Genomic DNA, 26798 nt, shown 5'->3' with positions numbered 1-26798 from the left:
GAAAGGAGAAATGAAAGTCTATGCTCATTACATATGAGATAGGAGGTATAGGATCTAACGTATTAATAAAAAGTTTCCATATGGAATAGAATTAAAATGAGCTCTGGAGTTAGAAATTCCACCCTCCTGACTTTTTATCTGTATGAATTCAAGCAATCGCTTCACTTTTTTTATTTTTTTAAGGCAAGGTCTCACTCTGTCACCCAGGCTGGAGTGCAGGGTCACAATCAATGCTCACTGCAGCCATGACTTCCTGGGCTCAAGTGATTCTCCTTCCTCAGCCTTCCAAGTAGCTGGGACTATAGGCACATGCCACCATGACCAGCTAAGTTTTTGTATTTTTAGTAGAGACCAAGCTGGTCTCAAATGCCTGGGCTCAAGCGATCTGACCACCTCATCCTCCCAAAGTGCTGGGATTACAGGCGTGAGCCACCATGCCTGGCCCTGCTTTACTCTTTAAAGTTTCTTTCTCAAAACTATAAAATTATGGGTCTAAATACAAAATTTCTATGATAATTAGAAATAAGTCAAATCAAGAGATAGCAAATAAATATCAACTGAGCAATGATGTTCCTAATAATTACCTGGAGGACCCTGTTGAGAAGGATCATGGGTTTTTTTAAATGGTAAGGGATGTTGTCATCAACGAGTAATTTCAGGAATATGGTAGGGAGGTTTGTGATGTGAGAGTCATTCTGCCCAGATATAACACTTGAGTGTGACAAGGACTAAATAAAGTCTGCCCTTCTCCTGTCATAGATCTTTTTTTACCTTGTAGTATGAATAGAAAAGCCTACAATGCTGTAATGTGTAACTGCCAAGGAGAAACAATATTGAAGTCCATCTCTAGGAGCAGACTCAAGAGCTCTACCCAGCTAAGGAGAAGATGATGAAGTAACTTCTCACCTCCACAGCTTCTGGATTGTCAGCCTCTTTTATTTACCTGGCTGGGACCACCATGTGTATCTCTCACCCATGCTTTTCTTCCAACCAGACCCTCATGCAGTTTCCATGTGTCCCAGCCCAGGTTTGGAAGCCATCCCCGAGAGCCACAATAGAGTCACTTACCACTGGAGGCAAACACACGCAGAGCCCAGAGACAGTGGAGGAGATTCTGGCCATGGGATAGGTTCTTCCTGGCCAGAATCAATGTCACATCAAGGGCTTCCAATTCCAGGGCCTTCTGTCCAATCTTTTTATCTAAGAACACAAATCAATCTATCTTAATTGCACTTCACATTGATTCTGGATTGTACAATGAGTAGAGTGGAGGAAGGGGAAGATGGTGAAGGAGGAGGATAATCATAGCCAAAGACATTTTTCAGACCTAGTGACAAATGCTGCTAAATATGTCCCCACTAGAACCAAATGAATCAAAAGAGCTAATTCAGGCTACACATATTTACATGGAAGCTTGTGGGTTGAATAACTCTCAAGCCCCTATATTTAGGTTGTCCTCATACATTAACCACAGTTCAATTGGGAATAAATTTGTTCCTTTAAGACAATTCTAGAATTATGAATATTGAATATTCTTGATATTAATATAATTATTAATATAACATTCAAATGTAGTATGTCAACTTGGATTGGATCTTGCTTTGACTATGTCTATAAAAGACAGTTGGGAACATTTGGACAAATTGGAATGAATATAAATTACACACGTATTTTTAATTTTATTAGGTTTGTAATAATGGTATTGTGATTATGTAGGGAAATGTCTCTTTTCAAAGAAATGCACTTGAAAGGATTTAGGAAGAAAATGATAACCTACAATTTCTCTTAAAATATTTCAGATAAAAATAAATAGGTGAAGAAAATATGGCAAAATGTTAACAATGGTTAGAACTAAGTTTTAGGTATATAATAGGCCATCTCTCTACATGAGAGAGAGTTTTCATAATAAAAAGTCAAAACACATTTTTAAGAAAATAAAATTATCCCCTCTAATGTTTCTTTCTTTTTTAAAAAATAATTTAAGTCCTAGGGTACATGTGCACAACGTGCAGGTTTGTTACATATGTATACATGTGCTGTGTTGGTTTGCTGCACCCATCAACCCGTCATTTACATTAGGTATTTCTCCTAATGCTATCCCTCCCCCTGCCCCCCACCCCACGACAGGCCCCGGCGTGTGATGTTCACTGCCCTGTATCCAACTGATCTCATTGTTCAATTCCCACCTACGAGTGAGAACATGCAGTGTTTGGTTCTCTGTCCTTGTGACAGTTTGCTGAGAATGATGGTTTCCAGCTTCATCCATGTCCCTGCAAAGGAAATAAACTCATCCTTTTTTATGGCTGCATAGTATTCCATGGTGTATATGTGCCACATTTTCTTAATCCAGTCTATCATTGTTGGACATTTGGGTTGGTTCCAAGTCTTTGCTTTTGTGAATAGTGCCACAATAAACATATGTGTGCATGTATCTTTATAGTAGCCTGATTTATAATCCTTTGGGTATATACTCAGTAATGGGATTGCTGGGTCAAATGGTAATTCTAGTTCTAGATCCTTGAGGAGTCACCACACTGTCTTTCACAATGGTTGAACTAATTTACACTCCCACCAACAGTGTAAAAGCATTCCTATTTCTCCACATCCTCCAGCATCTGTTGTTTCCTGACTTTTTAATGATTACCATTCTAATTGGCATGAGATGGTATCTCATCGTGGTTTTGATTTGCATTTCTCTGATGACCAGTGATGATGAGCATTTTTTTCACGTGTCTGTTGGCTGCATAAATGTCTTCTTTTAAGAAATGTCTGTTCATATCCTTTGCCCACTTTTTGATGGGGTTGTTTTTCTCTTGTAAGTTTGTTTGAGTTCTTAGTAGACTCTGGATTAGCCCTTTGTCAGACAGGTAGATTGCAAAATTTTTCTCCCATTCTGTAGGTTGCCTGTTCACTCTGATGGTAGTTTCTTTTGCTGTGCAGAAGCTCTTTAGTTTAATTAGATCCCATGTGTCTCTTTTGGTTTTTGTTGCCATTGCTTTTGGTGTTTTAGTCATGAAGTCCTTGCCCATGCCTATGTCCTGAATGGTATTGCCTAGGTTTTCTTCTGGGGTTTTTATGGTTTTAGGTCTAACATTTAAGTCTTCAATCCACCTTGAATTAATTTTTGTACAAGATATAAGGAAGGGATCCAGTTTCAGCTTTCTATATATGGCTGGCCAGTTTTCCCAGCAACACTTATTAAATAGGGAATCCTTTCCCCATTTCTTGTTTTTGTCAGGTTTGTCACAGATCAGATCATTGTAGATGTGTGGTGTAATTTCTGACTCCTCTGTTCTGTTCCATTGGTCTATCTGTTTTGGTACCAGTACCACGCTGTTTTGGTTACTGTAGCCTTGTAGTATAGTTTGAAGTCAGGTAGCATGATGTCTCCAGCTTTATTCTTTTTGCTTAGGATTGTCTTGGCAATGCATGCTCTTTTTTGATTCCATATGAACTTTAAAAAGTATTTTTTTCCAAATCTGTGAAGAAAGTCATTGGTAGCTTGATGGGGATGGCATTGAATCTATAAATTACTTCGGGCAGTATGGCCATTTTCACGATATTGATTTGTCGTATCTACGAGCATGGAATGTTCTTCCATTTGTTTGTGTCCTCTTTTATCTCGCTGAGCAGTGATTTGTAGTTCTCCTTGAAGAGGTCCTTCACATCCCTAGTAAGTTGGATTCCTAGGTATTTTATTCTCTTTGTAGCAATTGTGAATGGGAGTTCACTCATGATTTGGCTCTCTGTTAATGGTATATAGGAACGCTTGTGATTTTTGCACATTGATTTTGTATCCTGAGACTTTGCTGAAGTTGCTTATCAGCATAAGGAGATTTTGGGCTGAGACGATAGGGTTTTCTAAACATACAATCATGTCATCTGCAAACAGGGACAATTTGACTTCCTCTTTTCCTAACTGAATACTCTTTATTTCTTTCTCTTGCCTGGTTGTCCTGGCCAGAACTTCCAACACTATGTTGAATAGGAGTGGTGAGAGAGGGCATACTCGTCTTGTGCTGGTTTTCAAAGGGAATGTTTCCAGTTTTTTGCCCATTCAATATGATATCGGCTGTGGGTTTGTCATAAATAGCTCTGATTATTTTGAGATATGTTCCATCAATACCTAGTTTATTGAGAGTTTTTAGCCTGAAGGGCTGAATTTTGTTGAAGGCCTTTTCTGCATCTATTGAGATAATCATGTGGTTTTTGTCTTTGCTTCTGTTTATGTGATGGATTACATTTATTGATTTGTGTATGGTGAACCAGCCTTGCATCCCAGGGATGAAGCTGACTTGATCGTGGTGGATAAGCTATTTTTTTTTAATTATACTTTAAGTTTTAGGGTACATGTGCACAATGTGCAGGTTAGTTACGTATGTATACACATGCCATGCTGGTGCACTGCACCCACTAACTTGTCATCTAGCATTAGGTATATCTCCCAATGCTATTCCTCCCCCACCCCACCCCACAACAGTTCCCAGAGTGTGATGTTTCCCTTCCTGTGTCCATGTGTTCTCATTGTTCAATTCCCACCTATGAGTGAGAATATGCGGTGTTTGGTTTTTTGTTCTTGCGATAGTTTACTGAGAATGATGATTTCCAATTTCATCCATGTCCCTACAAAGGACATGAACTCATCATTTTTTATGGCTGCATAGTATTCCATGGTGTATATGTGCCACATTTTCTTAATCCAGTCTATCATTGAGATAAGCTTTTTGATGTGCTGCTGGATTCAGTTTGCCAGTATTTCATTGAGGATTTTTGCATCAATGTTCATCAGGGATACTGTTCTAAAATTCTTTTTGTTGTGTCTCTGCCAGACTTTGGTATCAGGATGATGCTGGCCTCATAAAATGAGTTAGGGAGGATTCCCTCTTTTTGTATTGATTGGAATAGTTTCAGAACGAATGGTACAAGCTCCTCTTTGTATCTCTGGTAGAATTTGGCTGTGAATCCATCTGGTCCTGGACATTTTTTGGTGGTAGGCTATTTATTGCTTCAATTTCAGAGCCTGTTATTGGTCTATTCAGAGATTCAACTTCTTCCTGGTTTAGTCTTGGGAGGGTGTATGTGTCCAGGAATTTATCCATTTCTTCTAGATTTTCTAGTTTATTTGTGTAGAGGTGTTTATAGTATTCTCTGATGGTAGTTTCTGTTTCTGTGGGATCGGTGGTGATATCCCCTTTATCACTTTTTATTGCATCTATTTGATTCTTCTTTTCTTCTTTATTAGCCTTGCTAGTGGTCTATCAATTTTGTTGATGTTTTCAAAAAAACAGCTCCTGGATTCATTGATTTTTTGAAGGGTTTTTTGTGTCTCTATCTCTTTCAGTTCTGCTCTGATCTTAGTTATTTCTTGCCTTCTGCTAGCTTTTGCATTTGTTTGTTCTTGCTTCTCTAGTTCTTTTAGTTGTGATGTTAGAGTGTTGATTATAGATCTTACCTGCTACCTCTTGTGAGCATTTAGTGCTATAAATTTCCCTGTACACACTGCTTTAAATGTGTCCCAGAGATTCCGGTACGTTGTGTCTTTTTTCTCATTGGTTTCAAAGAACATCTTTATTTCTGCCTTCATTTCGTTATGTACCCAGTAGTCATTCAGGAGCAGGTTGTTCAGTTTCGATGTAGTTGTGCGGTTTTGAGTGAGTTTCTTAATCCTGAGTTCTAATTTGATTGCACTGTGGTCTGACAGACAGTTTGTTGTGATTTCTGTTCTTTTACATTGGCTGAGGAGTGCTTTACTTCCAATTACGTGGTCTATTTTAGAATAAGTATGATGTGGTGCTGAGAAGAATATATATTCTGTTGATTTGGGGTGGAGAGTGCTGTAGATGTCTATTAGGTCTGCTTGCTGCAGAGCTGAGTTCAAGTCCTGGATATCTTTGTTAACCTTCTGTCTCATTGATCTGTCTAATATTGACAATGGGGTGTTAAAGTCTCCCATTATTATTGTGTGGGAGTCTAAGTCTTTTGTAGGTCTCTAAGGACTTGCTTTATTAATCTGGGTGCTCCTCTATTGGGTGCATATATATTTAGGAGAGTTAGCTCTTCTAGTTGAATTGATCCCTTTACCATTATGCAATGGCCTTCTTTGTCTCTTTTCATCTTTGTTGGTTTAAAGTCTGTTTTATCAGAGACTAGGATTGCAACCCCTGCTTTCTTTTGCTTTCCATTTGCTTGGTAGATCTTCTTCCATCCCTTTATTTTGAGCCTATGTGCATCTTTGCATGTGAGATGGGTCTCCTGAATACAGCACTCTGATGGATCTTGACTCTTTATCCAATTTGCCAGTCTGTGTCTTTTAATTGGAGCATTCAGCCCATTTACATTTAAGGTTAATATTGTTATGTGTAAATTTGATCCTGTCATTATGACGTCAGCTGGTTATTTTGCCCGTTAATTGATGCAGTTTCTTCCTAGCATCAACAGTCTTTACAATTTGGGATGTTTTTGCAGTGGCTGGTAGTGGTTGTTTCTTTCCATGTTTAGTGCTTCCTTCAGGAGCTCTTGTAAGGCAGGCCTGGTAGAGACAAAATCTCTCAGCATTTGATTGTCTGTAAAAGATTTTATTTCTCCTTCGCTTACGAAGCATAGTTTGGCTGGATATGAAATTCTGGGTTGAAAATTCTTTTAAGAATGTTGAATATTGGCCCCCACTCTCTTCTGGCTTGTAGGGTTTCTGCCAAGATATCTGCTGTTAGTCTGATGGGCTTCCCTTTGTGGGTAACTTGACCTTTCTCTCTGGCTGTCCTTAACACTTTTTCCTTCATTTCAACCTTGGTGAATCTGACAATTATGTGTCTTGGGGTTGCTCTTCTCGAGGAGTATCTTTGTGGCGTTCTCTGTATTTCTTGAATTTGAATGTTGGCCTGCCTTGCTAGGTTGGGGAAGTTCTCCTGGATAATATCCTGAAGAGTGTTTTCCAACTTGGTTCCTTTCTCCCCGTCACTTTCAGGTACACCAATCAAATGTAGATTTGGTCTTTTCACATAGTCCCATATTTCTTGGAGGCTTTGTTCATTTCTTTTTACTCTTTTTTCTCTAACCTTGTCTTCTCACTTTATTTCATTAATTTGATCTTCAGTCACTGATACCCTTTCTTCCACTTGATCGAATCAGCTACTGAAGCTTGTGCATGCATCACGAAGTTCTTGTGCCATGGTTTTCAGCTCCATCAGGTCATTTAAGGTCTCCTCCACACTGTTTATTCTAGTTAGCCATTCGCCTAATCTTTTTTCAAGATTAGCTTCCTTGCAATGGGTTCGAACTTCCTTCTTTAGCTCAGAGAAGTTTGTTATTACCGACCTTTTGAAGCCCACTTCTGTCAACTCGTCAGTCATTCTCCATCCAATTTTGTTCTGTTGCTGGCAAGGAGCTGCAATCCTTTGGAAGAGAAGAGATGCTCTGATTTTTAGAATTTTCAGCTTTTCTGCTCTGGTTTCTCCCCATCTTTGTGATTTTATCTACCTTTGGTCTTTGATGTTGGTGATCTACAGATGGGGTTTTGGTGTAGATGATCTTTGTTGATATCGATGCTATTCCTTTCTGTTTGTTAGCTTTCCTCCTAACAGTCAGGTCCCTCAACTGCAGGTCTGTTGGAGTTTGCTGGAGTTCCACTCCAGACCCTGTTTGCCTGGGTATCACCAGCAGAGGCTGCAGAACAGCAAATACCGCAGAACAGCAAATATTGCTGCCTGATCCTTTCTCTGGAAGCTTCATTCCAGAGGGGCAGCTGCCTACATGAGGTGTCAGTCGGCCCCTACTGGGAGGTGTCTCCCAGTTAGGCTACACGGGGGTCAGGGACACACTTGAGGAGGCAGTCTGTCTGTTCTCAGAGCTCAAACACTGTGCTGGGAGAACCACTGCTCTCTTCAGAGTTGTCAGACAGGGATGTTTAAGTCTGCAGAAGTTGTTTGCTGCCTTTTGTTCAGCTATGCCTTGCTGATAGAAGTGGAGTCTAGAGGCAGTAGGCCTTGAAGAGCTGTGGTGGGCTCTACCCAGTTGGAGCTTCCCGGCTTTGTTTACCTAGTCAGGCCTCAGCAATGGCGGACACCCTTCCCCCCAGCCAGGCTGCTGCCTCACAGATTGATGTCAGACTGCTGTGCTAGCAGTGAGCAAGGCTCCGTGGGTGTGGGACCTGCCAAGCCAGGCACAGGAGAGAATTACATTGTCTGCAGGTTGCTAACCTTGGGAAAAGTGCAGTATTTAAGTGAGAGTGCCCCCATTTTTCCAGGTAGTCTGTCAGGGCTTCCCTCGCCTAGGAAAGGGAAATCCCCCAACCTCTTGTGCTTCTCAGGTGAGGCGACGCCCTGCCCTGCTTCAGCTCGCCCTCCATGGGCTGCACCCACTATCCAACCAGCCCCAGTGAGATGAACCATGTACCTCTGTTGGAAATGCAGTAATCACCCATTTTCTGCGTCAGTCACGCTAATTGCTGCAGACCGGAGCTGTTCCTATTGGGCCATCTTGGAATGCCCCCTATTTCCCCTCTAATATTTCTAAATTACTGCTCCAAATAACCTGACACCTAGTGTTACAAATAGTCCTCATTATTTTAATAATTAGAAAATAAGCATTAAAAAAGAAATACTTATTTTCTGTTCTTTGCCCCCACTATGATACCTGTCAATGGGTGATGTCTAAATCATCCTGTTTGTTTTTGCAAGAATACATCACTATCAGATTTATCGGAGGTAGAAATGAGTAAAACAGAAATAAAATCCTAAACCTGGTTTACTGATATGTACCTCTGGACTAAAGGACACCAGCAAAGAGGTTGTAACTAAACCTACATAACCCATTCCCTTCATCAGAAAAGAGATATCTATCCCATTCCTTCATGAGCAGCCAACCTCATTTCTGTTCTGTTCAGGTCAGCCCATGGCAACTTGAATGTCAGTGTCAAGGACTATAACCCCTTGATGGCAGAAACTGTGGTGATGTAATCACTACAATAGTAATATCAAGGTGAATAACTTGGAAATCACTGGCCTGGTGTATCTCTCATCTCTCTCTTTCTCCTATAAAACCTGTATGACCCTAGTTTGCCAGGGCCCTGAACATATGATAAGCATGTGACATGCAATACTTTGTTTAATCCTCACAGCACCCTGGAATTAAGTAGAGTCATCCCTCAGTGTCCACGTGGGATTGGTTCCAGGATTCCCACAGATTCCAAAATCCACAGATGCTCAAGTCCCTGATATAAAATGGTGTAGTATTTGCATATAATCTACACACATCCTCAGACCTTACATCATCTCTAGATTACTATAATACTTAATCTAATGTAAATGCTATGTAAATCGTTGTTAAACTGTATTGCTTAGGGAATAATGACAAGAAAAAAGTTTGTACATGTTTAGTACAGATACAATTTTTAAAAATATTTTCAATCCAAGGTTAACCGAATCCATGGGTGCAGAACCCACAGAAATGGAAGACCAACTATACAGATAGCTCTTTTTATACATAAGGGCACAATGCTCAGAAAGTTTAAGTACTTTGCCCAAGGTCACACAGCTAATAAGTGTCAGGGCCAGGCCTGAAACCCATGTCTGACTCTCCAGCTTATACCGTTTATGACCGAGGTATATATCAAGTCTCTGTGGTCCTTTCCTGGAGTCCACCTGGCTCACTCTTTGCTTTACTGACTTCTCATTCTTCAAGTTTTAGCTCCAATGTCACCTCTCCTGACCATGCCAGTCTAAAGTAGCATCACTCTTGCTTCCTCTTACAGCCCTCATCATAGTCTGCTATCATCAAGTTATTTGTTGATTTGCTGGCCTTCTCCACTTGAACATAAGTTCCATGAGAGCAGGTCCTTAACTGCCTTGGTCATCATGGTGTTCCTAGTGCCTAAAGCACCTGGCCCTAGGAGACATGCAGTAAATATCTGTTGAATATTCACCGAACGAATTGTATTGATTTTTTCTGGGACACGCTCATGCAGGTGTTGGCAAAAGCCTAGTTCTCCATCATTATCAGCAGAATGTTGAATGGACTCAGCGTGGAGATCCAAATATTGAAAGGAAGAGTGCTCCAGAACCCCTGGGCATTTGGCTGCCACTGATAGCACTGGACATCAAAGGCCCACTTTTCAGAGGCTCTGAGCTTCTCAGCTGTGACCTATATAAGACTCAGCACACAATTAGAACTTAACACTTGTGACTCGTTTGCAATGTCTGCATGAGTCCTGAGTGCCCATGCTTGTAAACTGTGCTCCAAGAACTTCTAGAGTTTTAGGGAAATGTTTCAGGGTTTTCCTTGGTGAAAGAGAAATGACTATGGAGCCTAAATGGAAAGAACTCTAGGCCCTTCTTCCATCTTCCCTTCAACTAGGAATGTTCCACTTCTGTGTGACTTGTAGTGGATTGAATAGTGGCCCCCAAAAATTCATGTCCACCCAGAAGCTCAGAATGTTATTCTTTTGGGAAATAGAATCTTTGCAGATTTTATTACAAATTAGAGTGGGCCCTAAATCCTATGACTGATGTCCTTACACAAAGAGGAAATGATACAGAGGAGAACACCACGTGAAGATGGAAGCAGAGATCGGAGTGATGCATCTATAGTCCAAGAAACACCAAGGATTTCTGGCAACCCTCAGAGGAGAGGGGCATGGAACCGATTCTCCCTCAGAGACTCCAGAAGGAACCAACCCTGCCAACACCTTGATTTTGGACTTCTGACCTCCTAACAGTCTTCTGTTATGTTAAGCTAATCAGTTTGTGGCAATTCGTTATGGCAGCTCTAGGAAACTAGGACACTTATATAATAGACTTTATTTTTTTAACTTTTATTTTAAGTTCAAGGGTAAATGTGCAGGTTTGTTACATAGGTAAACTTGTGTCATGGGGGTTTGTTGTACAGATTATTTCAGCATCCAGGTATTAAGCCTAGTACCAATTAGTTATTTTTTCTAATCCTCTCCCTCCTCTTACCCTCCATCCTCTGACAGGCCCAAGTGTGTGTTGTTCCCCTCTGTGTGTCCATATGTTCTCATCATTTAGCTCCCACTTGTAAGTGACAGCATGAGGTATTTGGTTTTCTGTTTCTGCTTTAGTTTGCTAAGGATAATGGCCTCCAGCTCCACCCATGTCCCTGCAAAGGATATGATCTCATTCTTTTTTATGGCTGTATAGTATTCCATAGTGTATGTGTACCACATTTTCTTTATCCAGTCTAGATGGGCATTTAGGTTGAGTCCATGTCTTTGTAATTATGAATAGTGCTGCAATGAACAAATGCATGCAGGTGTCTTTATAATAGAATTATTTCTATTCCTTTGGATATATACCCAGTAACGGGATTGCTGGATCGAATGGTATTTCTGTCTTTAGGTCTTTGAGGAATCACCACACTGTTTTCCACAATGGTGGAACTAACTTATACTCCCACCAACAGTGTATAAGTGTTCCTTTTTCTCCACAACCTTGTGATGCAACTTTTAGACATGTTCCATTTATTTTTAAAATAATTAAAAACTTCATTGGAGTATCTCCCCTCCTTTCCCCCATATTATCCATGCCCCATGTAGCCCATGTTTGTTCTGGGCTCTGTCCTGAGCACCATACCTTGGATGAGCTGACATCAAAGTCAACAAAATGGCCTCTCCTATGGGGCTGGTCCTGCCATCACCATCAGGTTGTCCAGAACCTCCCTGCCGCTTTCTCCCTGTGCTACTCCACCAAAGCTTCCCAAATTGCACTCATGATAACAACCCTAGAAGTGCCTTTTCAGTCAGCTTTAGGTCTTGGAGTACGAGTACCTCTTAGGCCAACTTTGGCCAGCAGCCGGAAGAGCGGCAGGAGGATGTCATAGTCTGGAGGAGCTGTCCTCGCTATGTCTACCAGGGTCTGCAGAAGAGCCTCACTGCCACCCTTGCTGATCATGTAGTGAATTCTCCGGTCTGTGCCTGAGGGGAAACCAGAGGAAAGCTGAGCCACAAGTAATAATCCCCATTTTCCTTGGAGCAGAAGACAGACCTCCCAGCTAGAGACAGAGCAAGAATTAGTTCATTTCAACTACATAAAATTATGTAGTTCTTGAAGCAACCTGTGTTAAAGTTGTACTATCAGTTAAGGGAAGAGGGTTGTGAAATGGGAAAATAGTGGAATATTTAAGAACCTAGTTGTGTTCAGCTGCAACAGCTGTAATAAATAGAGCTTATCTGAGATTCTGTTGAATATTCAGTATATGTATGTATACATGTGTGTACATGTATGTAAATATGCATATAGGCTTTTGAATAATCATATACTTAGAAGAGAGAATATCAGTATCCCTCTGCTATACATTTGAATCTTCTGTAACAAGGATTGGGATGATGGCCTAATCTGGAATCATTGTATTGATGGCATAATGATTTTCTGATGCTAGCCTTCAGAAACTGATGGAAGAAAATTACAGAAACCACTGCAGTAGTCCCTTGAGAAAGAAACATCCAATCATCCTATCTAGGGAATTTTGAAGACAGTCTAGAGCTATGACGAACTATTGGTCTTTCTACCTAAGTACAATTTTGAACAGGGATCTCCTCCACCTTACCCAAGGACAAACTCAAAAGCAACGATTTCATTACAACTTGGCCTTGGTTGATTCTCTCTATGCACGGGGCAAAGTTGACTTAACCAAGGTGGCCAACAGGGTGGTACATTATCAAAGACGACCATCTGATTTTTTGTCCTAATGAAAAGTAGCATTCTCTGCAAGAGGCAAAGTAATCACCACCTTATCAGAGGGAGAACTTCAAGGTTTTGTCTTAAGAGTTTCAGACACCTCTGGACAAATGTAAGACAGCACTATCCCAGAAGACGAGTGACTTCACTTACACAGGCCCCACGTGAAAGACTAAATGTAAGTCATCCTGCCAGTGGAACGCAGCACAAACCATGGAAAGACCCCAATACGATGGGCCCCTTCCTCTTGAAACCATAATCCTGAGGATCTATGGGTCTGGAGTGTCATTTATTTCTGATATTGCCTGTTCAGTGTTAATATTTCTTTCTAAAGTAATGAAGGCAAGCATACATAAAAATGCAAATTGAGTGAATGTTGGAATGTTCAAAAATCTCAGTAAGAACTTGAGCGAATAGAAGCATGCTCCAGTTAATCCAGTTGATTCCAATGTAGTCAACTCTGTTATCTTATCTCTGAAAACGTGATGCTTACATGCTTTCAAGTTCAGCTTCTGCCTGATATTCCTGCCTCTACTTCAAATAGCCAAAGCAGCTTCTGATACTCAGCTCTCTTAAATAGGTCACAATGGAAGCGAGCAGAGCGAGAAGAGGGGTAGAACCACGGAGGGTTACTACTAAATCTAATTTCCTCCTCAGTGTCGGGTGAGAAGACTGAGGAGTGCAAGTACAAACAGTCCAGGTTACTTGGGTCTTATTAACCTTAGACAAAAAAGATGGGCTAGTGATGCTGCCTCTCACAGGAAACTGAAGCAAGAGCAAACCCCCAGGTCACAGAGGTGCCTGGGAGAGATCACAGCCAGCAGGCTCCACATCCGCCATATGAAAGCATGAGGGCATGGCCTACTCACCAACAGAAAGCAGATCTCCGAGGACCTTGAGGATGGTCAGGATGGACTCCTTGTCAGAGGAGCTCTGCAATGAGAACACAGGCAGCCATATTTAAGAATGCAAGAGGAAGGAGTTGGATGATCAGGGATGTACATGGAATGGCAGAGCTCTACTTCCTGTCATGGAGAAAGATTAACTACAGCGAAAGGACAGGCAAGGGGATTCACTTGGTAAGAGACCCAGGGGCTGTGCCTCCCTCCATATTTAGTCTTCAGAACTCGTCTTTGCAGACGTATCTTGTAGTAACATCAGCAAGATGAACAAAAGAATAAGCAATAATGATTTACACAGAAAACAAGGAAGTAAAAGGGGCTTTGTGGGCCAGAGTAGCACAGGTCTGTTATTTCAGTAGGCTTGGCTTATTTTTATTTTTATTTAAGATGAAGTCTTGCTCTATTGCCCAGGCGGGGGTGCAGTGGTGCGATCTCCACTCACTGCAACCTCCACCTCCCGGGTTCAAGCGGTTCTTCTGCCTCAGCCTGCCAAGTAACTGGGGCTACAGGCATGTGCCACCACCCCTGGCTAGTTTTTTGTGTTTTTAGTAGAGACAAGTTTCCACTGTGTTAGCTAGGATGGTCTCAATCTCCTGACCGCGTTATCTGCCTGCCTCGGCCTCCCAAAGGGATTACAGGCATGAGCCACCACACCCGGCTGGCTTATTTTTCAATACAGCACAGAGGCAAGAAACAGAAATCCACTAAAATGTTCTGACGAAAAGACTTCCCTGACTGACAAGAATGAACTCCTCCTTTTCTCAAGAGAATCCCAGGGTGGTGCCAAATCCTATTATGAAAAAACTCTAAAGGATCTCTGCAATGCTTGATACTCTATCCTCTGTTATACAGAAGAGAACCCTGAATTCAGAGACAGTGTGGACTTGCTGAGTCTCCTGAAGTAATACATACAGCAAGGCCAGAAGTACCACTCAGTCCAGTCTCCCAAAATCAGGCCAGCGCTCTTTGCACTGTAAGATATTTGGAGGAGAGGGTATTTTATTTAAGGCAAAGCCTTAATCTTCCCATTTATAAGACTCATACTCCTCATCTGCTTCAAAGGCCTCAATAATTCCCCATCACATATAGGATAAAGTCATAGCTCATTAATAGAATTTCCAAAGCTCTTTATGATCTTGTCCTTCTTATGTCTTCAGCTTCATTATTCATTACAACACCCTGCCTGAAATAGATGCTTCATCAACACGGAACCCCTTGGAGTTTCCTGCTCAAACCATGCCATTTCATGCCTCTGTAACTTTGATCACACTCTTCCCTCTTCCAGCAGCACTTTTCCTTACCTCTCAGCCTAGTCAATGCCAGCTCATCCTTCAAGTGCACTCCAGCTCCACGAGATCCCATCCAACCCCCAAGCTGGGTCTGGAGTCCCTTCTATCTCCACATCACTCTGGGCTCAGCCCTGACATTGCACTTACCACATGGTGTTGGTATCATGGTATAATCTTGCTTCCCACTCCACCCCCACTAGGTATGAAGATATTTAAAGAAGAAATCAAGTTTTGTGTATATATCTTTCCAGCACCTGGCACAAGGGGTCTTTCATAAAGGGTGGGCAAATATTTGTTGAATGGAACCAAACTGAACCAAAAAGAACTCCAAGGAGGCCATGAAGTCCAACAACATCACCAAAGGCACATGATGCCTACACTTTCTTCAGTCCCAGCTTTAAGCCTCCCCAGGGTCTTAAAGAGTTAAAATCAGACTTCAAAATCCCAGCCAGGGCCACTTGCTTCAGCACAAAATTTAAGGGGCATTAAAAAAAAAAAAACCCACAGTAATCAAGATAAATATTTTTACAAATCAAAATTAATTAATTGAAAAAATCAACTAATTGATTAACACCTGTGGGCGGGTGTTTGAGAAGTACCACCCTGAGGGTGAAGAACTTGGCATCTGACTGCGCTATGACTCCGGGAGGGGCACCCACAACATGCACGGGGAATACCAAGACCTGACCACCAGGGGCGCTGTCACTCAGCGCTACCCAGACAGGGGCTCTCCACATCATGTCCCGCCCACCCATTTAGATCATGAAGGTGGAGGAGATTGTCCCCAGCAAGTGCCACCGGCCCACAGTGAAGCAGTTCCACGACTCCAAGAACAAGTTCCCGCTGCCCCACTGGGTCCTGCGTTGTCAGTGCAAGTGGTACTTCACCACCAAGAGACCCAACACTTTCTTCTAGGTGCTGGGCCCTCTCACCCAGGTGGGCCCCACTTAAACTAACGAATGCCCTGGTTTTTAAAAAAAAAAAAAAAAAAAATCAATTAACGTATTTTTTCAATTAATTTTGATTTGTAAATTAATTGATGAACAAGATATCAAAATTTAACTTTCTAACTCCTATTCTGAGAAGGATGAGACCTCTAGGGATCCCTAGATACTTGATGGGATCCCTAGACACTTACCCAGGAGATTGATTGTGTTTTCAGAAGAGACGAGTTTCCACCATGTTAACCAGGATGATCTCGATCTCCTGACCTCGTTATCCACCTGCCTCAGCCTCCCAAAGGGATTACAGGCATGAGCCACCACACCCGGCCGGCTTATTTTTAAATACAGCACAGAGGCAAGAAACAGAAATCCACTAAAATGTTCTGATGGAAAGACTTCCCTGACTGACAAGAATGAACTCCTCCTTTTCTCAAGAGAATCCCGGGGTGGTGCCAAATCCTATTATGAAAAAACTCTAAGGGATCTCTGCAATGCTTGATACTCTATCTGTATAACAGAGGTGTTATACAGAAGAGAACCCTGAACTCAGAGACAGTGTGGACTTCCTGAGTCTCCTAGGGATCCCTAGACACTTACCCAGGAGAAAGACTTGGATTTCCTCTAACATCTTCTCCACTGGGAGCTTTGGGCTAACAGGGGCAGTCTTGGCATACGCTTTGCTAATGCCTGTCATCACAGCTGCACTAAATGTTAATAGACGATATCATTCTCTGAAACTCCAAGTCCACACCATCCTCCAGCAACTGTGATATATACGTGTACCAATGTGGGTGCCTCTCCCTCCGTAGTCTATGAAAAACTAGAAATAAGAACCGAGGAGCTGTCCAGCAACTGATCTATTATTTGGGGGAATGTTCAGGACTCTAGCCCTTTGAAAATGGACCCAAAGATGTCTCACAGAAGAAAATGAAGTCTCCGGAATTGGTTTCCTGATCAACATTGACATTTCTGGATAGACCTGTAGCCCAGCTCATCTTTCTATGAAGAGGAGGGGCATAAAAGCCTTTGGAAAGGCTGTGCAAATGTTGGGTAACTTTTAAAATGCTGAAGTCATTAGTTGATTATAAATCATGAGCAAGGAAAAGGAAAATAAGAGAGAAAATGAGGAGATGAGAAAAAGAGGAAGGAGAAAAGGGAAAGAAGAAAACTAATAAGGTAAAAACTGATTAAAGGGGAATAAAAGGTCCAGATATAATTTATTTTCATTCAATGATTCATGCATTCATCTCGCAAACATTCATTGGGAATCATCTACATTCCAGCCACCAAGCTGGGCACTGAGGATAAAAATGGATGACAGCACAACCTTCCTTCACAGGGCTCCAGGCCTGGCTGAGATGAACAGCTGGCAGACAGGACCCAAGACAGCAAGGGCTGTGACAAAGGTAAACTGGGAGAAGTAGAGAGAATCCTGGAAAGAAACATTGAACCCAGCCAGATCCATGAATGATAACTCTTGAGAAACCTCTCAGAAGCTAAACAGGGTTGGGCCTGGTTAGTACTTGGATGGGAGACTCTTGAGAAACCAAGTTGAAAGGGGAGAAAAGAATGTTCCCACTGTGATGTAGCCCTGTGTGTTCCGAGGGCAACATGGCAGAGCATGGGGAGGCTGGGGGATGAATCTGTCTGCAGTATGACCAGATTGAATAAAGCAGATGGTGAAGGGAATTGCACATTATTTGTGGGCAAGAACTAGGTCTTATTCATCTCTCTATTCCCACCTCAAGAGCTGTAATAGATAATCCATATATTTTATTAATTTCTCAAGCTAAGGAATGGCCCGCTTTATTATAATGCCCACTGATACTCCCTGAGAACAAGCATTGTCTTCTATACTTCTGTTTTATCTGCCAACAGGGATATAGAACTGGGCATATGGTATATATTAAATCAACATTTAATATACAAATCAATTAAATTGGTTTGACCTGTGGCCAACATCATATGCTGCACACACTTCAGTCATTCCCCCGGAGCTGCCTCTGAGAAAACCCCATTTGCTTCAAATACAGGGTGGTTGAGTGTTGATGGAGGATGTGGGTCCATCTCCCCTGCCCAGGGAATGGGCCATGGTTCATCTCCTCTAAGCTTTTTCTCTTTCATGTGGTTGGTTTAGAGGAGGATATGAACCCAGATCAGAAATAGAAAACCTGAGAGGATACCTACAAGATTTTGGAAAAAATTTTTCTCCAGAAGTTAAAAAAAAAAATTTAAAACAAAACACAAAAAATATTTCCTGTGTTTGGACATTGCCGTATGAAGACACAATTTTGGGTCCTCGGTGACTGGTAAGCCACCAGATCAACTCTAAGGAGCCCCCCACATGTGGGCTTCCAGTTAAGTGAAATAATGAATATCTTACTTACGAAAGCCACTTTTAGTAAATTCAGATGTGACAGAGAAAAGAAAATTTTACACCTCCACATGCTCTCTTCCCAAGTACTGTGGTCTTGAAAAATAGGAAAGAAGTTGGTTTCACAAACAAACCAGAGAGCCAGCTCACCCACAGGGTCCTGCCACCCCATAGAAACTAAGAGACAGTGTTGTCCTAAAGACGTTCAGTTCATAATGCCCTCACTTAGCGCTGAGCCAGAATGGAGCAGCACAAATGGTTTTACTTTAAGTAAAAATTATGGCGATCAGTGGAGAAAAATAATCTCAATTGGCATTAATTTATGTACTGCTACATTTACCAGTAAATATTTTATACTATTTAGGAGAATAACACAAAGCCGTTATCTCACCCACAGTAATAATAAATGAGCAGTTAAAGAAGGCACGATGTGATGTGCCTTGATTTTCCTTTAATGATCCTTTGAAATGAAACATTGAGTAATTCCCTGTTGTTGAAAACAATCCTATAAAAAAAATGTATCTACCAAGCTTTCAGGGAGACTCAGGGAGTTGGAGTTGGAAGAACAGTGTCTTTCATAGTCTGTGGGGTTTTGAACTGCAATTTTCTCAACTACTGTTTTGAATGTGTCACTCCCTGCTTTAAAATCTTCTATGTCTGCCTGTTGCCTTCCTCCTCCCAGCTCCTCACCACAGTATGAAAGTGATGCCCTTTACGTCACTCTGCCTTTGGAGGCTCAGCTGCAGCCACTCCTCCTACCCCAACACTCCATGCCAATGATACAGAACCAGTTATTATGTACCAAGAGTATCATGGGTACCTCTGCTCTCAAGTCTGGGCTCATGCTGATGCAGGCTTAAGCATCATTTCTCCCCACTCTTTGTAGCATATGTTAATTCTCAGCTCCAGTTCCTTTTCTTTATGGTTTTCCCAGCTAACCTGCCTTCCCAGCCCCCATTACCCACAGTTGCCACATATGTCTGCTCATGTTGGGCTCTGCACAACTCCAGGGCTGCTGTTCACAAAGACTACAACATGATTGGTGCCCCACCAAGTGAGGCACTGTGGTGGCCTGGCCTCTCCAAGAACAGAATTATTTGTTCTAATTCATTGTCCAACAACACTTTGTACATACCTTTTATTAAAGTTCTTACTTGATGCTGGTTATTTTCTTATATCTCTGTTCTCACTGTCTATTGTAGGGGTAACAAACTATCCCAAAACTTAATGCCTTAGAACAATGGCCTTTTAATTCTAGCTGTGGATTTTGTGGGTAGGTAAATTTGGCCAGAACTTGGCTGGGAGATTCTACTGCTTCCCATGGTATTAACTGAGGTCACTGAGTGCCACTCTACTGGCAGATGCACTAGACTGGAGGGTCTATGTTGGTTTCAATCACATCTGGCACCTTGACAGGTATAGCTAGAAGACTGGGCACACCTGGACTAGTGACCAGAATGCCCACATATGTCTTTTTCAGCATAATAGTCTTAAGGTAACTGGACCTCTTCCATGGCAGCTGGCTTCCCCCAGATCAAGTATTCCACATGAACCGGGTGAAAGTTGCAAGGCTTCTTTTGTCTTAGCCTCAGAAGGCCAAACATCACTTCTGCCACATTCTATTGATTAATCAAATCAATCTGGACGCTAGTCCAAATTCAAGGGGAGGGGAGTTAGACTCTACCCCTCAACTGGAGGAGTAGAAAAGAATTTTCAGCCACTTTTAATCTCCCACACTCACTTTAGACTGTGAGCTCCTCTAGAGAAAGATTTTTGACTCATTCCTCTTGCCCTCCCCTGATCCTAGCATGGGGTCTTTCACACAGTAGGCATTCAGGGAACTATGGAATGATATGAAGTGGGATTCAGACTTAATATGCAATCGACAGAGCCTTGCCATTCTGTTCTCGATGCCAGGATGTAAAGTCCATCTCAGTGAGAACATTGTTACAGAAGTTTACAAGGTGCACAGCTCAATTTTTCTGTCAATCTAGCAACTGAGCAAGCAAATATAGAGTGCCAACTATGTGTCAGTGTTTTAGTCTGTCTTTTGTGTTGTTATTTTTTAAAGCTTGAGATTGGGTAATTTATAAAGAAAAGAAGTTTATTTGGCTCACATTCTACAGGCTGTACAAGAAGAATGGCCCCAGCATCTGCTTTTCGTGAAAGTGTCAGGCTATTTCTGCTCATGGTACGAGGCAAGAGGAGCCTGCATGTGCAGATCACAGGGTAAGCGAGGAAGTGAGAGAAGGAAGGGAAGTGCCAGGCCTTTTCAACCACCAGCTCACGTGGGAAACAAGAGTGAGAACTCACCCACTCCTGTCACAGTGGCACTCAGCCATTCATGAGGGATCTGCCCCTACGATCCAAACACCTCTCATTCCGTAGTTTCCTGAATGCCTACTCTGTGCAAGGCCCCAGCGCCCCATCAGGCCCCAACTCCAACATTGGGGTTCAGATCTCAACATGTGACTTGGTAGGGGCAAACAAATCATATTCAAAACATAGCAGTCAAACACTGTTAAAAAAAAAATAGGCACCATTGGCTGGCACAGTGGCTTACACCTGTAATCCCAGCACTTTGGGAGGCTGAGGCAGGCAGATCATGAGGTCAGGAGATCGAGACCATCCTGGCCAACATGGTGAAACCCCATCTCTACTAAAAATTAAAAAAATTAACTGGGCATAGTGGCACGTGCCTGTAATCCTAGCTACTCAGGAGGCTGAGGAAGAAGAGTCATTTGAACCTGGGTGGCAGACGTTACAGTGAGCCGAGATCACACCACTGCACTCCAGCCTGGGCGACAGAGTGAGACGCCATCTCAAAAAAAAAAAAAAAAAAGACACCATTGATCCATCACAGTCTTAAAGTGAAGGGGAAGAAAGGATCCTGTAGTCCCCCTCTCAATTTTCTCCACAAGTCTAGATCCAATTTTACTAGACTGGGAAAAAAACAGTCCATCCCATCGCACTTTGAGTAGTGCCCCTGATCTCACAGAAATAGAGTGCTTATGCCCTGCCAGATTGAAAGAACAAGCCCATAACATTCTATTTCTTAGACTCTAAAGAATAAGACAGAACCTTTCCAAACTCATGAGCCAAGAGCTCAGGACACAGCTCATAGCCCAAGAAAACCATATTGCCAAAAATAAATTTGTTCTTCCAGTCATGCAGTTTGAACACTCACTAGAGATGGTCCACTGGTTAAATAAAAGACTTTCTTAAATTTGAAGTTGTTAATGAATGACTGAAGGGAGCACTAATCACAAACTTCAATTACTAAAAATGGTTATGTAACACCAAAAATAGTGACCAGCCGCTCTCTGTCTTCACACAAGAACGAACAGGCAGAAACTGCATGATTAGAAATTTAGTCTAAGTTGAAGGAAAACATTTCCTGGCGAGGTTGAAATGGGTTCATAAGAAAGAAGTGTTTTAGAAGACTATGGGCTGAATAACTATGATATTTGTTTCAGTAATGATGGGGGTTGGCATGGAAATAGTGAAGACATATAAGAAAGACATTTGCTATCACTACAGAAGCTGGGTGGTAGGTAACGTGGTTTTGTAACAAAATGTTAAGATATAAAATAAAACAAAATAAAAAAAATAAACGGCATATACTATTTTCTGACTGGAGTATCTTAGATGGAACCGTGAAAACAACCTCACCAAGATCTTTGCTGAGAGTTCTCCAGCCCCAGAATTTGACAAATGTCCCAACCATACATTGAGTATTATATAATGAATTGTCAAGGATATCAATGATCCTCCTCGGTAAAAAGGGTATTCACGGTCTAGAACAAGGTAAAGATAGAATGTAGTCTGTTTTTCATTTATTTGGTAGATGTTTGTTGAGCATTTACTATGTACCAGGCACTGCGCTAGGTGCTACAAATACATAGATAGCATGTATACAGACAGTCCTTGTTCTTACAAAGCTTCGAAGTTAGTTGGGGAGGGATGTATTGTGTAGAGTCACCCAGATATAAAAGTGCAACTGGGAATAGGTGCCGGGTTTATTGTGACATGTGAGCATAAAATAGAGTTATTTGATGTGAATCAGAAAAGGATCCCTTAAGAAGTAACACTTAAGCTGAGAGCTGAAAGATAAACAAAAGTAAACTAGCAGAAAATGGAAAAGAAAAATGCTCAGGGCAAAAGAGGCTAGTATGCAAAGTCCTATGGCAAAGTTGAGGGACATTCAGAAGGCTAGTGAGGCTGAGGCACAGAAAGAGAGAGGTAGAGGGAGACAGGGAGAGAAAGACAGAAGAGAAGGGGTTAAAAATGTAAGTTTAATTCAGATCAACTTTAGGCTAATTTCCATAACCTCTGTAACACCCAATTTCCTCACCCACATTATTGGACTAATACTTGTACCTAACTCACGGACAGTTGGGTTAGAAATACCATAATAAATGTAGAAATGCTTAGCTTACTGCCTGGGTCACACTAAATGCTCAATAAAATGTTGATAAATAAATAGGCGATGGCCATGACAGACAAAACGTGAATAATCTAAAAATAGGTCTGAAGATCCTTTGAGATACATCTTATGAGATCAATTTTCCACCAGGATCACAATGTTCCCAATTTAGCAGAATACTCTTAAGGAGAGAGAAAAAAAATAAACAAAACATCTCAAGAGGGTGAGATTGCATCCTCTGGGCAGAAATAATTTTGAATCCTGTGCTTTGTCAACAATGCCCGGCACGTTCGTGGTCTCTCTATAAATTGCAAAGTCTCCGGTCATCATAATAATGATAGCAATCAACAACCTCACATGCCTAAAAGGTTCTCTGTTTTCTTTTAAGTGATGCTGATTGAAAAGCAGGCTCCATCTCTATTTCTAGGAAGTCTATGAAGTCTTTCCCAAGCACAGTTGACAAATTATAGCACAAAACTTGCAGGTTAGAATTAAGGATTTCTGAAAGGAAGTGGCGAACTGTTTTCAGCTTTTCTAAAAGGATTCTAAACATAGCAAGTAAATAACACTTCCAGGTGTCTACCACCCAAGGCTCACACCGTAGTCAAGGAAATGGGTTGCCGCCTTCTTCCTTCAACCAGCAGCTGCCACTTGCTACCTTCATCCCCTCTGAATCCACCACCTCCAAAACATACATGGACAATTAAGAGCATTCAGGACAGGGAGGCTCCTCCCTGCCTCTACAAGTCACCTTCATTCCAAAAACACTGGGAAGATGCCCTTTTCCTTGTCCTCTACCCAGCTCATTCTCAGCAAGCTAGTCTAAAGCAGAATTATGAAGCAGGAATGATTTGACCCTGCTGTCTTTGCGCCTCTGTTTCAGGGACTCCTGTTATCTTGTGGGTACTCCACTACTCGGGTACTCTTTAAAGTAGTGGGTAATGGTCTTCCCTACCCCAATCTGAAGCGCTGTTTTCAGAGATGTTCTGTACAATTTGAGGGTTAAGAAATAGGCATCAGGAGATGAACTGGCATCCCATGTAGACAACAATGTTATGATTTTTTTTTTTCGAGACAGGGTCTTGCTCTGTCACCCAGGCTGGCATGATCACAACTCACCGAAGCCTCAACTGGACTGCAGCCCACCTTCCCAGGATCCTCCTACCTCAGCCTCCTGAGTAGCTGGGACTACAGGAGTGCACTACCACACCTGGCTCATTTTTGTATTCTTGGTAGAGACAGGATTTCCACCATGTTGCCCAGGCTGGCCTTGAACTCCTGAGCTCAAGCAATTCACCCACCTCAGCCTCCCAAAGTGCTGGGATTTACAGGCGTGAGCCACCGCACCTGGCCAATATTATGATTATTACCATTCAGTGTCTACCTTGTTTCAGACACCATTTACTGCTTAATTCTTAAAACAAAATTCTCATTCTAAAATTTAGATATCATTATTCTTATCATAACGATAAGGAAATTGAGGCCAAGAGAAGTTGAATAATTTACTCAAAAGCAAACATAAACTTTCTTACTATTTTACAAATTGAATTTTGAAATATAGCAAGTTTAAAAAAATAGGACATTGTAAAATAGCCAAATTAGTATTTATTTAGTGGAAACTTTTTGACTGTAAAATCCAAACTGTGATGATTTTAAAACTTGTCCACAAATGCTTTGTCATGTGTACCACCAAGAGATGGTATCTATGTCAACTACTCTTGAATCTTAGCCAATTTCAGTAACTCTCTTATTACCAAATAGAATGCAATGGAAGTGACATTGCTTACCTTTCAAGAGTAGGTCATGAAAAGCAATGCAATCCTGGGGTACAGCTTGAGGATTAAGAAATAGGCATCAAGTCACTGGGATACTTGCATCTGAAGCCCTAAGTCTCCATGTAAGAGGACTGACTACCATAAGGAAGCCATGCCATAACAAAGCCCAGTATGGGTCTTGCCATACGGAAAGACCCATATGGTGGTCCAGTAGACAGTCAATTAAGCTCTCAGCTGAACTGGGATCAATTGGCATTAAATGTCAACCAAATAATGGAAGGGAGCAATCTTAGATGTCCAGACCAATTGAGGTTTCAGATAATTGCAACCCCAGCCAACTTCTGACTGCAACCATACAAGAGACACCAGGAAAGAACTGCCCTGATGACTTATTTCCAAATGCCTGACCACCAAAATGTGAGAAAAATAAAATGGCTGTTTCAAGCCACTGAGATCAGGATAATTTCTTACCAGCAATAGTGACTAGAATGCAAACCAATCTCAACAGGAGATCAATAAAAAGCATTGAAAATCTTGTTCCTAAAAACTGAATTTGGAATGCACGACAGTGAAAAAGAAAAAAATCTATACCAAGCATTTAAACTGCAAAATCTCTCAAAGATTTTAGTGAGTTTCTCTCTTACTCAGGTGTTTCTACAAAAAATTACATGATAGAGAATAGAGAAACATCAGACTTGGAGGTGGTAAATCCAGTTCTAATCCTCATTTTTCCATAATGATTTTAGAGAAGCCATTTACTTTCCCTGGACCCCACTTGCTTTCCTCATGTTTCAATTAAGAAAATAAGAAGACACGATTTTTCAGGCTCCTTCCAGTTCCATAACCTAATGATGTTCTGTGATGTCAAACTGGAGTCAATAGAAGATCTTCATGCTTAAAGTATAATAATAATAAAAATTTAAAAAAAAGAAGCCAACTTTCCACTTTTGACAGTGTGGCAGACTCTGAAGATGAAGAATGAGAGAGAAAGTGGTAGTGTATGTTCATCTGCTGGAAACATGCCCAGGAGTCTCAGAGGACAGGTGTGCCCTCAGAAAACTCAGGTAGGGCACGAAGCTCTTCTAAAGGTGTCCCTCATGCTCCAGGATAGAGTGAGGCATATAAAAGAGGCCAGTGTGGACTTCAGTTCAAGATCCCTGCCCTTTCCCCCACCCACACGACTGCTGACCTTTGTTAACTTAAGACGGCACCATGACATTTTAAAAGAACAGCTCTACAGTTGGCATATTTCCCAAGAAGGAGTAACTTTTTCCCTTTCAATTCACATATGTTAGCCAGGAGCCTCTGGGGTGTAAAGGTATTCCAGCATTCATCCTCCCATCCCACAATTTTAAATTTATGCCTTTCTGTCCACCCCACACGCTCTCTCTCAAAACCTCCACTGTGTTAACTATCTTCTCGAAAGAACCTATCAACGAGTTGCTTCACCCTAATGCAGGCTTTCTCAAGCTCAGCACTATTGGTATTTTGGGGCAGATAATTATTTTTTTAATGGGAAAGAGGGAGCCATCCCATATATTGCAAGATGTTTAGCAGTATTCCTGGTCTCTACCCGCTAGAGACAAGTAGCATAACCACCCCACCACTCTCAGCCCCAGTTGTGACAACCAAAAATATCTACAGATGTTGCAAAATACAAACTTGGCCCTGGTTGAGAACCACCACACAAATGCATTAATTACTCATACCTATGTAACATACTATTCCTCCCGGTAAACCTAATGGGGATAAGGAAATAAATGAAAGGAATAAAAGTCTCCTTGTTTCAGGGATCAGTTAAAGCCAAGTCAGGGAGATACTTTAGGGCTTGGAGCTTTATGGAGCCTCCCACAAATCATTCCTCCAAGACAACTGCCTACCTTCCATTTTCACTCAAAGCCAGGACTAGATTTTTCTGAATCAGATACAAGACCAGTCAGATTCCTATACACACAAATGCACACACACAGAGGGTTAAGTGACAACGTAGTTAAATTTAGCAAGTTTCATTCTATAGATATATCCAGCATCTGCTCAACTATTTGAAAATAAATCAATAACCAGGAATTAAATTAAGGGTGTGGCTTTGATCTAGAATGAGACATTATATTCATTTTTGAATGATTATTAATTCATATTCCCACTACAGTATTTGGTTCTGTTATATTGAAAGAAAGCATCCACCACATTCCAGGCGATAAAGACTAAGATTTTCTGTTCGTTTTATTGTCAGTGTTCTCCCCAATTTATCCATGATTGGCTTCGTTATTGGAAGCACTGTGTTAATATAATTGGGAGATATTTATTAGGTAGCCACTTCATGTCAAGAACTGGAGATGCGGTTGTAAATAGGTCAGTAAGGTCTATTTTCTCACAGATATCTCACCCTAGGAAGTATC

General features: G+C 41.5%; 1 protein-coding gene across 1 annotated transcript in view; it reads right to left on the bottom strand.

Moving 5' to 3' along the window:
- AGBL1 (AGBL carboxypeptidase 1) overlaps nucleotides 1-26798 on the bottom strand; it is an 837843-nt gene that overhangs the window by 761954 nt on the left and 49091 nt on the right. The window contains exons 2-4 of the mRNA XM_009429779.4: nucleotides 13559-13622; nucleotides 11780-11926; nucleotides 1069-1200 (exon numbers count right to left, since the gene is read on the bottom strand). Coding sequence (XP_009428054.3) covers nucleotides 1069-1200; nucleotides 11780-11926; nucleotides 13559-13622 — 343 coding nt within the window. The remainder of the gene's footprint in view (nucleotides 1-1068; nucleotides 1201-11779; nucleotides 11927-13558; nucleotides 13623-26798) is intronic.

This window comes from Pan troglodytes, chromosome 16 (assembly GCF_028858775.2).
Source record: "Pan troglodytes isolate AG18354 chromosome 16, NHGRI_mPanTro3-v2.0_pri, whole genome shotgun sequence".
Lineage (NCBI taxonomy): Eukaryota > Metazoa > Chordata > Mammalia > Primates > Hominidae > Pan > Pan troglodytes.
This window is presented reverse-complemented; position numbering and strand designations above follow the sequence as displayed.